The 14,398-nt window shown below is 47.1% G+C and overlaps 1 protein-coding gene across 4 annotated transcripts in view; it reads right to left on the reverse strand.

Annotated features, from left to right (window-relative positions):
- Positions 1 to 14,398, reverse strand: part of LOC138502994 (CYFIP-related Rac1 interactor A-like) — a 668,876-nt gene that overhangs the window by 254,089 nt on the left and 400,389 nt on the right. For all 4 annotated transcript variants that reach the window (XM_069622402.1, XM_069622405.1, XM_069622404.1 and 1 more), the window contains one exon: positions 7,528 to 7,649. In XM_069622402.1, the coding sequence (XP_069478503.1) occupies positions 7,528 to 7,649 (122 nt within the window). The remainder of the gene's footprint in view (positions 1 to 7,527; positions 7,650 to 14,398) is intronic.

Genomic DNA, 14,398 nt, shown 5'->3' on the forward strand with positions numbered 1-14,398 from the left:
ATAATCAGACTCCGAGTGTGGATACTAGAAACATATTTGATCATCCTTCCGCTGCATATCTATCTGAAGAACTTCCTTTTGATGACATTCTGTTTCGTTAGGACTGCCCGAAGCAGGGTTTGGAACCTACCTCTATTCCCGTTAATCAGAAAGGTCCCTACGTTGAAATGGTAGTGGGAAATAGGAAACATCTATTCTTGATAGATACTGGGGCACAGAAGTGTTCCATTGATCATTCTCGGGTTCCAAACATACCACTGTCAGGGCAAACCAATGTTTCCGTAGGGTTTTCTGTCACACCAGTTGTTTGCCCAGTTTCTTCGCCGGTACCTATTTCTTTGGGTCCCTTCACGGACCATTGTCCATTCCTTTTGACTTCGAATTGTGGAGAGAATTTGCTGGGGTTGAATCTGTTGAAAGAATTAAATGTGGTAATTCATTGTTCTTCTGATGGAGTGCATTTGACAATATCACCACAGCAACTTTCTGTCTCTCAATTTTTAACCAGACCTTTGCCACCAGAATTCAGTGATGTACCAGAGTGTTTATGGGCAACTGACGACAATGATGTCGGTGTTTTACAGATCGAGCCTGTTAAAATAGTCTTGAAACATGGAAAAATCTGCCACACATTCCACAGTATAAGATTTCAGTTGAGGGCGAGCAAGCTTTGAAATGCATTGTTTCAGATTTTGTGCACCGCGGGGTGATTGAGGAAATTGCAGGCAGTTTCTGCAATAGTCCAATTTTACCCGTGTACAAAAAAGGCGATAATGCAATTCCATTCCGTTTCATAATTGATTTGCGTGCTATTAATAAGGTTGTCGCTCCGCAATTTCCAATTGTGCCTGATGTGACGACAATATTAACTATGATTCCAGCTACAGCTACTTACTTTAGTGTTGTGGATATGAAGAATGCTTTCTTTAGTATTCCTATACACAAGGACAGTAAATACTTGTTCGCGTTCACCTTAGGGGGACGCTCGTTCACCTTTACCCGTGCACCGCAAGGTTACACGGAAAGTCCAAGCATTTATAGTAGGGCTTTGAAAGAACAGCTCGATACCTTTGAATTGCCCTCTTTTTGTACATTGCTTCAGTATGTTGATAACTTGCTCTTAGCTGCAGACTCTGAGAGCGCTTCTAAGGAGGGCACTGTGTTACTGCTTATTCACCTGGCTAAACATGGTCACAAAGCTTCGCTTAAAAAGTTTCAATACTGTTGTCAGGCGGTCGCCTATTTAGGCTATCTGATGTCAAAGAAGGGAAGAAGATTGACACCTCAAAGGATAAAACTAATTTCTGGCATGTCTGTCCCAAATACACAGAAGGAAGTTAGAGCCTTGATATGTATGGCTTCTTACTGTAGGTTGTGGATCCCAAACTTCTCACTAGTGATTAAACCGATGTTGGCTTTGACGAAGAAGGGCATTTCTTCGCCATTGCCGTGGAACACGGAACACCAGCAATCATTTGATCTGCTCAAAACTGCATTGTGCTCGGCACCGGTTTTGGGCACACCAAATTATGAAAGGCCTTTGGGTTGTTTGTGCATGAATGTGATGGATGTGCTGTGGCTGTATTAACGCAGGAACATGGAGGGAAGAATAGGCCGTGCGGTTACTTTTCTTCCGCCCTTGATCCTGTAGCATGTGCTTTGCCAAGATGTTTGCGAGCTGTCGCTGCTGCTGTTGCGTCTGTAAAACAGAGTGAGGGCATTGGTCCTAGGCCATGATCTAACCCCGATGGTGCCTCACTCTGTAGATGTTCTACTGAACAGAACCCAAACGCAACACCTCACTTCCGCACGGTTGATGAGATATGAATTGATCTTGTTTGCTCCTCACATACAAATTAGGAGGTGTTGTGTTCTTAATCCGGCTGAACTTTTACCTTTCTCGCAAGGTACTGCTTCCAGTGACGAAGAGTCACATGACTGTCTGTATACTACCGAACAAGAGACAAAGGGTAGAATTGATCTGAAAGAAACTCCTTTGAACAATCCACAAGGGGAGCTGTTTTGTGACGGCTCTTGCTTCAAACTCCCGGATGGTACGTCCACAGCTGCTTATGCAATCATTACATTGAGCACGGTCGTGGAAACCAAGAGAATAACGCATAACTCCGTGCAGGCCGCAGAGATTATAGCATTGACCCGAGGTTGTGAACTTTCCGAAGGATTTACAGTAAACATATATACTGATAGTCAGTATGTCTTTGGGGTGGTTCACAACTTTGGAAGACTTTGGTCAGAGAGAGGGTTCTTAACTTCACATGGTACAAAGATCCAGCATGGCTCCCTAATAGTACAACTGCTCTCAGCGCTTGCGCTCCCTACTCAGTTAGCTCTCATGAAATGTGCAGCACATCAAAGGATTATAGATGATATAGGAAAAGGCAATGCTTTTGCTGATCAGATAGCTAAACAGACTACCACCCATCTCTTTACGGAGATGTATGTTTCAAGGGAGACTATAAATGCCTATGCAATGGACGAGGGTGTCGGGTCTGTACGGGATATCTAAGCCGATGCCACGTTAGAGGAATCCAAGAGGTGGGCTGAGGGCTTGGGGAAACTCGATGACGATGGGTGTTGGGTGGACATAGCTGAGGGAAATGGCTACTTCCTGATGCATACGTGATGATGATGGTCGTCATGGCCCATGGCCCTACACATATATGTGCCCAGAAGGTTACGAAAATGCAAGAAAAAGTTTGGGCGAATGACAAGATTTTGAAAATAGCTCAGCGCTATGTTCAGGATTGCATGATTTGTTTACAGCACAATGTGGGAAAGGGAACATCAACTCCAAGGGGAAGTTCCGGGCCACCTTCTGTCCCCTTTGAGGTCATCCACTTTGATTTTATTGAAATGGAACAGTGTAATAATTTGAAATATGTGTTAGTTGTCATCTGTGCTTTTAGTAAATGGTTTGAGGCTTTCCCTGTCAAAGACGCTACAGCCATGACTACTGCGAAAACCATGTTAAAAGAATATTTTTAAAGGTTTGGGCTACCAAGAGTCATCTGGTCGGACAATGGTCCTCATTTTTTCACTGCTGTAATTCTGCAGATATGCACGGCATTACAGATCGACAAACGGTTCCATTCGGCCAGACAAGCTCAGAGCGCCGGACTAGTAGAAAGACACAATGGTATCATCAAGAACAAACTCGCTAAGTCGTGTGCCGGCACCAAACTAAAATGGCCGGACACCTTACCGATCGTGTTAGTAGCCATGCGTACAACCCCTCAAACTAAGACTGGGATCTTTCCATTTGAGGTGGTAATGGGGAGACCTGCGAATATCTGGAACCTTCCGAAATGTCGATCTTTAAAGAATGTCAAAAATGTACTTCTTTCAGATTACTGTAGCCAGTTGACTAAAAACCTGTATTTGATTTATCACCAGGTGCGAGAGGCTTTACCTGTGCGATACGAGGGCCCGGGCCACAGTATTCGGCCCGGAGATTGGGTGCTCACCAAGGCATTTGAGCATTCTTCTTGCCTTGCACCTCGTTGGCGGGGCCCATTCCAGGTCCTGCTGGTCACACAGGCGGCGGTGCATGTCGCAGGCCGAAAAAACTGGATCCACGCGACGCATCTTAAGAGACTTCCTCACCCAGTGCCACATGATACAGAAGAAACAGAACCCCTCACTAACACTGCAACCAACGATCCCGAAGCAGTAAATAGCATCGAGAGTGCATCGGAGAATCTCTCTGAGCCCGTGAGGCTTGGTGAACCCGTCATTTCATCTCCACACTCTCCAAAAGTTTCGCTTCCGGAAACTGTTATTCCGGATACTGCTCTTGATACGCTGCTTCCAACGGGAAGTGACGACACATTGTTCTCGGATCAATCAGTACCAGGAACAGCAAGGTACAATTTACGTCCAAGGAAATAGACTTATGGCACGGTTCGGTGGTGCATTCGGAGAAGGAAAAGAATCATCGAGGGCTTGCTTTTTTGCCCAAATAATTGTTTGAGAAAAGGGGATTCTGTTGGCTAGGGTTGTGGAAGGACTAAGAAGTTGCGCGGCCGGGAGGTCGCCAGCAAATAACACTGGGGTTTTTCATTTGAAGACTGCAATGCCTGCAACCGCTACTGCTCGTACTGGACTGATAAATGATCGCGTGACCGGCCGTGAAAATGGACAAATCTCTTGGGCCCCGAAAACATATTGATGTCTTTTTGTAATGTTAATTGGTTTTATAATAGTCACTGTCTTAGGCCTTTGGTACCTGGAAGAAGTACATCCATTCGAAACCTTGTTACCAACTGAAAATGTACCCACTGTTTCTACTCCCTTTGTGCATTAGCATACTTTGTCTCCCAGAGACTCTCAGCATAGACAAAGATATTACAACAACACATGGTTACTTATCATGAATGCCACACATGCCATTTTTAATAGGTCCAACTGTTGGGTCTGCTCGCATTTACCGCAACACGGGGATAAGGGGCTAGGTTGGTATATTCACCCTTTACCTTTGACAACTGCTTGTTATGCTTCTCTTAGAGCACTATTCTTTGGCCGTTGGAACAATAGCATCTCAGGGAATTTTAATGGCACTAATTTGAATAGTTTCGAGAAACGTGTTTTGACTCCCCTGGGATGCTGGCTTTTCGCAAATAGGAGTAAGCTTAACGTTGCTTCTATTAGACCCTCTGATAGACTGTCTCATCCCTTTCAGTCTTTGATTTCCTTCAAAATGGCTCTGGTAGGCAATAAGGATGCCATGTCACCTTCCTACACTGTTAACCATAGCCCCGAATCAGTTTCTTTCTGCATACAGAGGAATGGTACTCAGTCAATGGGAGATTTTAAAGGTTGCGCCAACTTTGCGAATTTGACTGGGGAAGACAGACCTTTGTATATAGGCGAACCTGTCTACTTTGTTTGCGGTAATGTAGCATTTCCATGGTTACCCAGGGATTGGCAGGGAACTTGTCATTTAGGGATCCTGTTATCCGGGGTGTTCATAGCTAGTACTGTAGAGGTTTCAAAGGCTTGTCCACGGCGGGACTAGGGTGGTGACACTCCAGCACAGGTCTTGGAAGATGTAGCAAAATCATTTGTGCCATTTTGGGGGCAGATAGCGAATTCCAAGGACATCAGAAGACTAACGAGAGTACTGGAGAGAACCATCAACTGGACTATGGACTTACTCTACAATATGACATTAGAACAAAAAGCAATAAGGTTAGTTGCACTCCAGAACCGGATGGCATTAGATGTCATGCTGGCTGAACGTGGTGGAGTGTGTAAATTAGTGGGGTCCGCTTGTTGCGTTTTTGTGCCACATTCCTCCCCAACTATCTTCAAGGCAATACAGAATCTGCACGTCCTTAATTCAAAAGTGCATGTTCCCGAGGGAAACTGGGATCTTAGTGCTTGTTTCTGGGACTTCTTGCGACCTTGGGGTTGGAAGGTGCTGTCGGTTTTACTGATCATTTTGGGAATTCTGTTGTTTTTTGCTGCTGTATCCAGTGTTTACCTAGTATATGTTCGATGCTAGGGGGATGTTGCGCACAGGCGATAGGTACAAAAGGACATAAGGTACATGCCCCAGATAAAAACTCCAAAGAATATGTGTTAAAAGAAATCTTAGCAACTGATCTAATGGCAATAGATATTTCCAACAGTGATTCAGGGTGTATGGACGATGATACATGGAGTTGTTTGCAAGAAGATCAGAAGTAGTTTAGCACTTGGCATAGGCCAAAAGGAGGGTTTGTCAAATGGGAAATTATATCATGCCTCCTATTGTGATGAATATATGTATATTGGCCTATGCCAAGCTGCTTGTAAGCCACTTGTGAAGAAATCCGTGTTGCAAGGTCCCGACCTTAGAATCAATGTAAACCGCAATTTTAGGTCAATCCGCCATTTTAGGTTCTCTCTGCAAAGTCACCCTGTAAGCTAAAATGGTGGACAGTGTCATTCCGAAAATGTAACATGGCCGTCTTGACCTCTATGAATAAACTAATGTGGAACTTGCCTGCAGGCCACTTGTTAGGGTCATGAACTGAGACCTTGTCCTTCGTTGACCTGTGTGTAAAGGATTACTTGTGCCAATTAAGCTAATCCGCGAGTATATGTTACGAACAATGTATCCAAATACTGAACTGAGAACACTTGTTTAAACTACATTGCATAGATGTTTGAGAAGGTCTATATAAGAAATCCTAAAGTACACTGTTGCCATTGAGGCTTGTTGGTGAATGTTTTAAAGGCAAACCCTAAAGTGTACAAATGTGTGAACTCGTCACGAACCCTAGATCTGTAATGTGTTAACGAATATTAACCCACAGTAGGGTTGGACATCATGTTTTCAAAGGTATATAAGGTGCAACTTTTCTAATGTACAGTCCCACTCACTGAGCACACCGAACCATGCTGGAGTTTGTTGTGTTGTACTGAGGGTCGATAGCTATCTGTTGTTTTTGTCCTTTGAAACTGTTCAGTATAAAATAAAAATCTTCGTATGTTCCTTTGTAACCCGTGTTCGGTGTATTTTCTGTTGGGGGTACTCATCCTTGATATTTTCTCTTTGTTTTCACAGACTTAAGGTCTTCCCCACCAGCCAGTCACCTAACAGACTCTACTCCAGGCCTTCCCCATCAGCCAATCACCTAACAGACTCGACTCAAGGCCTTCTCCACCAGCCAGTCACCTAACAGAGTCTACCCCAGGCCATCCCCACCAGCCAGTCACCTAACAGACTCTACTCCAGCCCATCCCCACCAGCCACTCACATAACAGACTCTACTCCAGATCTTCCCCACCAGCCAGTCACCTAACAGAGTCTACCCCAGGCCTTTCCCACCAGCCAATCAAATAACATGTTCAACTCCCGGCTTTCCCCACCAGCCAGTCACCTAACAGACTGTGCTCCAGGCCTTCCCCACCAGCCAATCACCTAACAGACTCGACTCAAGGCCTTCCCCACCAGCCAGTCACCTAACAGAGTCTACCCCAGGCCATCCTCACCAGCCAGTCACCTAACCCACTCTACTAACAGACTCTACTTCAGCCCGTCCCCACCAGCCAGTCACATAACAGACTCTACTCAAGATCTTCCCCACCAGCCAATCACCTAACAGAGTCTATCCCAGGCCTTCCCCTCCAGCCAATCAACTAACATATTCTACTCCCGGCCTTCCCCACCAGCTAGTCATCTAACAAACTCTACTCCCGGCCTTCCCCACCAGCCAATCACCTAACAGACTATACTCCAGACCTTCCCCACCGGCAGTCACCTCAGACTCTACTCCAGACCTTACCCACCAACCAGTCCAACCTCATACCTCTTGGATCTCCTGGCCTCAGCCCCTCCCTACCAACCAGTCTACCCTCATACCTCTTGGATCTCCTGGCCTCAGGCCCTCCATACCAACCAATCCACCCTCATACCTCTTGGATCTCCTGGCCTCAGCCCCTCCCAACCAACCAGTCCACCCTCATACATCTTGGGTCTCCTGGCCTCAGCCCCTCTCCACCAACCAGTCCACCTCATACCTCTCGGATCTCCTGGCCGGCGCCGGTGTAGGACTGCAGCTCTGCCAGGACGGTCTGGGCCTCTTCTAGCACGACGTTGACCTGGTTCCACACGGCCGTCTCGGCTTCTGTAGGCTGTGCATCTGGGTGGGTCCCAAAGAGAAGTGCAGTTAGATAAATGCCACAGGTGCAGCACGTGCACAGGGGGTGGTTTGCCTGCAATGAGTGTGGGCTGCCGCTATACACCAGGGCACTGTGTATTGACCCTGGTGGTCTGGCCTGTAAGAAACTGTGAGGGCATTGAGCAGTACACTTGCTCAGCAAGGCCTGCAGAGGTGTTTCAGTGTTGGCCCCTCATTGCCATGGGTGGTGCCCCACCTCTACTACCCCTTCAGAGGCAGAGCCCCCTACAGTTTCCCTCTGGACTCGCCTGCCTCTGATGCCAAAAGGCCAGGTACAGCACTCACAGCCAAGGAGCAGTGCCATTCCCAAGGATCAGGGATTTGGGGCCTATCATAGGTTCTAAGCACTGATGCCAGGAAGGGGTTGCTTGTGACTTTTAGGGGATAGGGTCAGCACAGTAATTCTGCCGCCTTTAGACCCACTTGGATTTGTGTATGTTCTATAAACTTCCAGTTATGTTCTGGAACCAACAGCCGTTCCTACCAATGCTACGTGGGTGGTATCTGTACAATGACCCTCTTGCTTACCACCTAATGTTTGAAAGTTGTAAAAGAGTGGCGGGTGTATGTGTTTGTGTGTGCATGTGTGTCTCTAAGGAACCCAAAGAAACGGGTATTCATGAAGGAGGTAACTTGAGGTCCTCCTTCCTAGAGTGCTGCTTACCTGGCATGTGACAAGAGCCAGCATCCAAGGCTTGGGAGAGGAAATCAAGGTGAATGACAGCCGGGATAGCCAATCTGAGGCAAGCTTCTGCCCTCTACTACCTTAGAAATTAATCATAAATCCAAGTTCCAGGCAAGCAAAATTTTCCTTCAAAAGAAAGCATATCCAGAGGCTTAGATGAGGGACTCACGTATTCAGAGACTTAGACGAGGGACTTGCATATCTAGAGGCTTAGAGGAGGGACTCGCATATCCAGAGGCTTTAAGGAGGGACTCATGTATTCAGTGGCTTGGAGGAGGGACTCCCAAATCCAGAGGCTTAGAGGAGGGACTTGCATATTCAGAGGCTTAGAGGAAGGGCTGGCATATCCAGAGGCTTAGAGGGGGGACTTGCATATCCAGAGGCTTAGAAGAAGGACTTGTGTTTCCAGAGGATTATAGAAGGGACTCCAAATCCAGGGGCTTAGCGGAGGGACTTGCATATTCAGAGGCATAGAGGAGGGACTTACATATCCAGAGGCTTAGAGGAGAGACTCGCATATCCAGAGGCTTGAAGAAGGGACTCCCATATCCAGAGGCCTAGAGGAGGAACACCACGCAAGAACTCAAACTATAGGTGGAACTGTTGGCACAAAGCCCATTCTTGGGTAGATTTATCATTGACCTATGAGACCTTTCACAATGTAATGAATCGCCATCGGAGGCTGCCTGGAAAGACTCTATACGGACTCCTCCTTTCATCCTTGGGGACAGATGATGCCACCTGCAGCATCGCAGCAGGTTCAAAAGCCCAAAAAAGGCAGTGGGGCTGGGGCTTTTCCTACTGGGGACAACTGGTACTGGATGCGCTGAAGGGCTCAAGATGCAGCCTTATGCATCGGTGGTGGAGAGCTGGAAACCCTGTCCTTCTGCAACAGTTTGGGATTGCAGGGAATCCTGAATGCTTCCAGGGGGTCTGGCAGCTGTTGGAGAGCAAGGCTGTGTATCCAGAGGAGGGAGATGGGAATCCAGGCATAAAACCTGCGACAAGTTGAATTATACATCTGGCATCAAGCTAGTGAGAGAGCTATCTAGCGAGAGCCAGAGAATACCTGAACCACCTCTCGCAACAGTGAGAATCTCCTGGCAGAAGCCCAGCAAGAGACAGCAGACCAGCAAGAATAAGACAGGGGCCAAAAAAGAGAGACAGCACATCACATACCTCCATCCCAAGGAGAGTGCGCAATGCCGTGAGAAGGGGCACTAGTAAAGGGCCTGGCAATCATTCTAAGAACCTGATGCATGTTGGGAAGCTGAGCCAGGAGAACCAGAGCAAAGTGAGAGACAATTATTCTAAGAACCTGATGCATGTTGGGAAGCTAGGCCAGGGGAACCCAGCAACATGAGAATCATTCTAAGAACCTGGTGCCTGTTGGAAGCTGGGCCAAAAGAACCACAGCAAAGTGACTGACAATCACTCTAAGAACCCAGTGCATGTTGGAAAGCTGGGCCAGGAGAACCACAGTAAAGTGATAGGAAATCATTCTAAGAACCTGATGCATGTTGGGAAGCTGGACCGGAAGAACTACAGCAAAGTGAGAGGAAATCATTCTAAGAACCTGATGCATGTTGGGAAGCTGGGCCAGGGTAACCACAGCAAAGTGACTGACAATCATTTTACAAACTGATGCACGTTGGGAAGCTGGGCCTAGAGAACCGCAGCAACATGAGAGACTTTCATTCTAAAAACCTGATGCATGTTGGGAAGCAGGGCCAGGAGAACCCCAGCAACGTGAGAGAACTTCATTCTAAGAACCCGGTGCATGTTGGGAAGATGGGCCAGGCGAACCACAGCAAAGTGACTCACAATAACTCTAAGAACCATATGCATGTTGGGAAGCTGGGCCAGGAGAACCACAGCAAAGTGACTGACATTCATTTTACGAACCTTATGCACATTGGGAAGCTGGGCCAAGAGAACCACAGCAAAGTGACTGACAATCATTGTAAGAACCTGATGCATGTTGTGAAGCTGGGCCAGGAGAACCACAGCAAAGTGACTGACAATCATTTTACGAACCTGATGCACGTTGGGAAGTTGGGCCAAGAGAACCGCAGCAAAATGAGAGACTTTCATTCTAAAAACCTGGTGCATGTTGGGAAGCTGGGCCAGGAGAACCCCAGCAACATGAGAGACCTTCATTCTAAGAACCTGGTGCATGTTGGGAAGATGGGCCAGGCGAACGACAGCAAAGTGACTCACAATAACTTTAAGAATGATATTCATGTTGGGAAGCTGGGCCAGGAGAACCACAGCAAAGTGAGAGGCCTTCATTCTAAGAACCTGGTGCATGTTGGGAAGCTGAGCCAGGAGAACCAGAGCAAAGTGAGAGACCTTCATTCTAAGAACCTGATGCATGTTGGGAAGCTGAGCCAGGAGAACAAGAGCAAAGTGAGAGACCTTCATTCTAAGAACCCAGTGTATGTTGGGAAGCTGGACCAGAAGAACCACAGCAAAGTGAGAGACAATTACTCTAAAAACCTGGGCATGCTGGGAAGCTGGCCTGGAAGAACAACAGAAAGTGACAAACCTCCATTCTAAGAAACCAGTGCATGTTGGGGAGCTGGGCCAGGAGGACCACAGCAAAGTGAGAGACCTTCATTCTAAGAACCTGGTGCATGTTGGGAAGCTGGGCCAGGAGAACCACAGCAAAGTGAGAGACAATCATTCAAAGAACCTGATACAAATTGGGAAGTTGGGCCAGAAGAACCACAGCAAAGTGAGAGGCCTTCATTATAGAACCTGCTGCATGTTGGAAGCCGGGATGGAGAACCACATTAAAGTGAGAGACAAACATTTTAAGAACCTGATGCATGTTGGGAAGCTGGGCCAGGAGAACCATAGCGATGTAAGAGACAATCATTTTAACAACTTGATGCATGTTGGGAAGCTGGGCCAGGAGAACCACAGCAAAGTGAGAGACAATCATTCAAAGAACCTGAAACAAATTGGGAAGTTGGGTCAGGAGAACCACAGCAAACTGAGAGACCTTCATTCTAAGAACCTGGGGCATGTTCGGAATCTGGGCCAGGAGAACCACAGCAAAGTGACTGACTATCATTCTAAGAACCTGATGTCTGTTTGGAAGCTGAGCCAGGTGAACCACAGCAAAGTGAGAGGCCTTCATTATAGAACCTGCTGCATGTTGGAAGCCGGGATGGAGAACCACATTAAAGTGAGAGACAAACATTTTAAGTACCTGATGCATGTTGGGAAGCTGGGCCAGGAGAACCACAGCGATGTAAGAGACAATCATTTTAACAATTTGATGCATGTTGAGAAGCTGGGCCAGGAGAATCACAGCAAAGTGAGAGACCTTAATTCTAAGAACCCAGTGCATGTTGGGAATCTGGACCAAAAGAACCACAGCAAAGTGAGAGACAATCACTCTAAGAACCCAGTGCATGTTGGGAAGCTGGGCCAGGAGAACCACAGTAAAGTGAGAGGAAATCATTTTAAGAACCTGATGCATGTTGGGAAGCTGGGCCAGGAGGCCCACAGCAAAGTTACTGACATTCATTCTAAAAACCTGGTGCATGTTGGGACACTAGGCCAGGAGAATCAAAGCAAAGTAAGAGGCAATCATTCTAAGAACCCGGTGCATGTTGGGAAGCTGGACCGGAAGAACTACAGCAAAGTGAGAGGAAATCATTCTAAGAACCTGATGCATGTTGTGAAGCTGGTCCAGGGTAACCACAGCAAAGTGACTGACAATCATTTTACAAACTGATGCACGTTGGGAAGCTGGGCCTAGAGAACCGCAGCAACATGAGAGACTTTCATTCTAAAATCCTGATGCATGTTGGGAAGCAGGGCCAGGAGAACCCCAGCAACGTGAGAGAACTTCATTCTAAGAACCTGGTGCATGTTGGGAAGATGGGCCAGGCGAACCACAGCAAAGTGACTCACAATAACTCTAAGAACCATATGCATGTTGGGAAGCTGGGCCAGGAGAACCACAGCAAAGTGACTGACAATCATTTTACGAACCTTATGCACATTGGGAAGCTGGGCCAAGAGAACCACAGCAAAGTGACTGACAATCATTGTAAGAACCTGATGCATGTTGTGAAGCTGGGCCAGAAAAACGACAGCAAAGTGACTGACAATCATTTAACAAACCTGATGCACGTTGGGAAGTTGGGCCAAGAGAACCGCAGCAAAATGAGAGACTTTCATTCTAAAAACCTGGTGCATGTTGGGAAGCTGGGCCAGGAGAACCCAAGCAACATGAGAGACCTTCATTCTAAGAACCTGGTGCATGTTGGGAAGATGGGCCAGGCGAACCACAGCAAAGTGACTCGCAATAACTCTGAGAACGATATTCATGTTGGGAAGCTGGGCCAGGAGAACCACAGCAAAGTGAGAGGCCTTCATTCTAAGAACCTGGTGCATGTTGGGAAGCTGAGCCAGGAGAACCAGAGCAAAGTGGGAGACCTTAATTCTAAGAACCTGATGCATGTTGGGAAGCTGAGCCAGGAGAACCAGAGCAAAGTGAGAGACCTTCATTCTAAGAACCCAGTGTATGTTGGGAAGCTGGACCAGAAGAACCACAGCAAAGTGAGAGACAATTACTCTAAAAACCTGGGCATGCTGGGAAGCTGGCCTGGAAGAACAACAGAAAGTGAGAAACCTCCATTCTAAGAACCCAGTGCATGTTGGGGAGCTGGGCCAGGAGGACCACAGCAAAGTGAAGACAATCATTCAAAGAACCTGATACAAATTGAGAGGTTGGGCCAGGAGAACCACAGCAAAGTGAGAGACCTTCATTCTAAGAACCTGGGGCATGTTCGGAATCTGGGCCAGGAGAACCACAGCAAAGTGACTGACAATCATTCTAAGAACCTGATGTCTGTTTGGAAGCTGAGCCAGGTGAACCACAGCAAAGTGAGAGGCCTTCATTCTATTACCTGCTGCATGTTGAGAAGCTGGGATGGAGAACCACATTAAAGTGAGAGACAAACATTTTAAGAACCTGATGCATGTTGGGAAGCTGGGCCAGGAGAACCACAGCGATTTAAGAGACAATCATTTTAACAACTTGATGCATGTTGGGAAGCTGGGCCAGGTGAACCATAGCAAAGTGAGAGACTTTCATTAAAAGAAACTTGTGAATGTTGAGAAGCTGGGCCAGGAGAATCACAGCAAAGTGAGAGACCTTAAGTCTAAGAACCAAGTGTATGTTGGGAATCTGGACCAAAAGAACCACAGCAAAGTGAGAGACAATCACTCTAAGAACCCAGTGCATGTTGGGAAGCTGGGCCAGGAGAACCACAGTAAAGTGAGAGGAAATCATTCTAAGAACCTGATGCATGTTGGGAAGCTGGGCCTGGAGAACCACAGCAAAGTGAAAAGCCTTCATTCCAAAAACCCAGTGTATGTTGGGAAGCCGGACCAGAAGAACCACAGCAAAGTGAGAGACAATTACACTAAGAACCTGGGCATGCTGGGATGCTGTGCCAGGAGATCCACAGCAAAGTGAGAGACATTCATTCTAAAAACCTGGTGCATGTTGGGAAGCTGGGCCAGAAGAACCACATAAAAGTGAGAGGCCTTCATTCTAAGAACCCAGTACATGTTGGGAAGCTGGGCCAGGAGAACCACAGCAAAGTGACTCACAATAACTCTAAGAACCCAGTGCATGTTGGGAAGCTGGGCCTGGAGAACCACAGCAAAGTGAAAAGCCTTCATTCCAAGAACCCAGTGCATGTTGGGAAGCTGAGCCAGGAGAACCAGAGCAAAGTGAGAGACCTTCATTCTAAGAACCTGGTGCATGTTGGGAAGTTGGGCCAGGAGAACCATATCAAAGTGACTGACAATCATTCTAAGAACCGGGTGCCTGTTGGGAAGCTGAGCCAGGCGAACCACAGCAAAGTGACTCACAATAACTCTAAGAACCATATGCATGTTGGGAAGATGGGCCAGGAGAACCACAGTAAAGTGAGAGGCCTTCCTTCTAAGAACCTTGTGCATGTTGGGAACCTGAGCCAGGAGAACCAGAGCAAAG

The sequence above is a fragment of the Ambystoma mexicanum genome, chromosome 11, assembly GCF_040938575.1.
Source record: "Ambystoma mexicanum isolate Mex_15411 chromosome 11, UKY_AmexF1_1, whole genome shotgun sequence".
Taxonomy (NCBI): Eukaryota; Metazoa; Chordata; class Amphibia; order Caudata; family Ambystomatidae; genus Ambystoma; species Ambystoma mexicanum.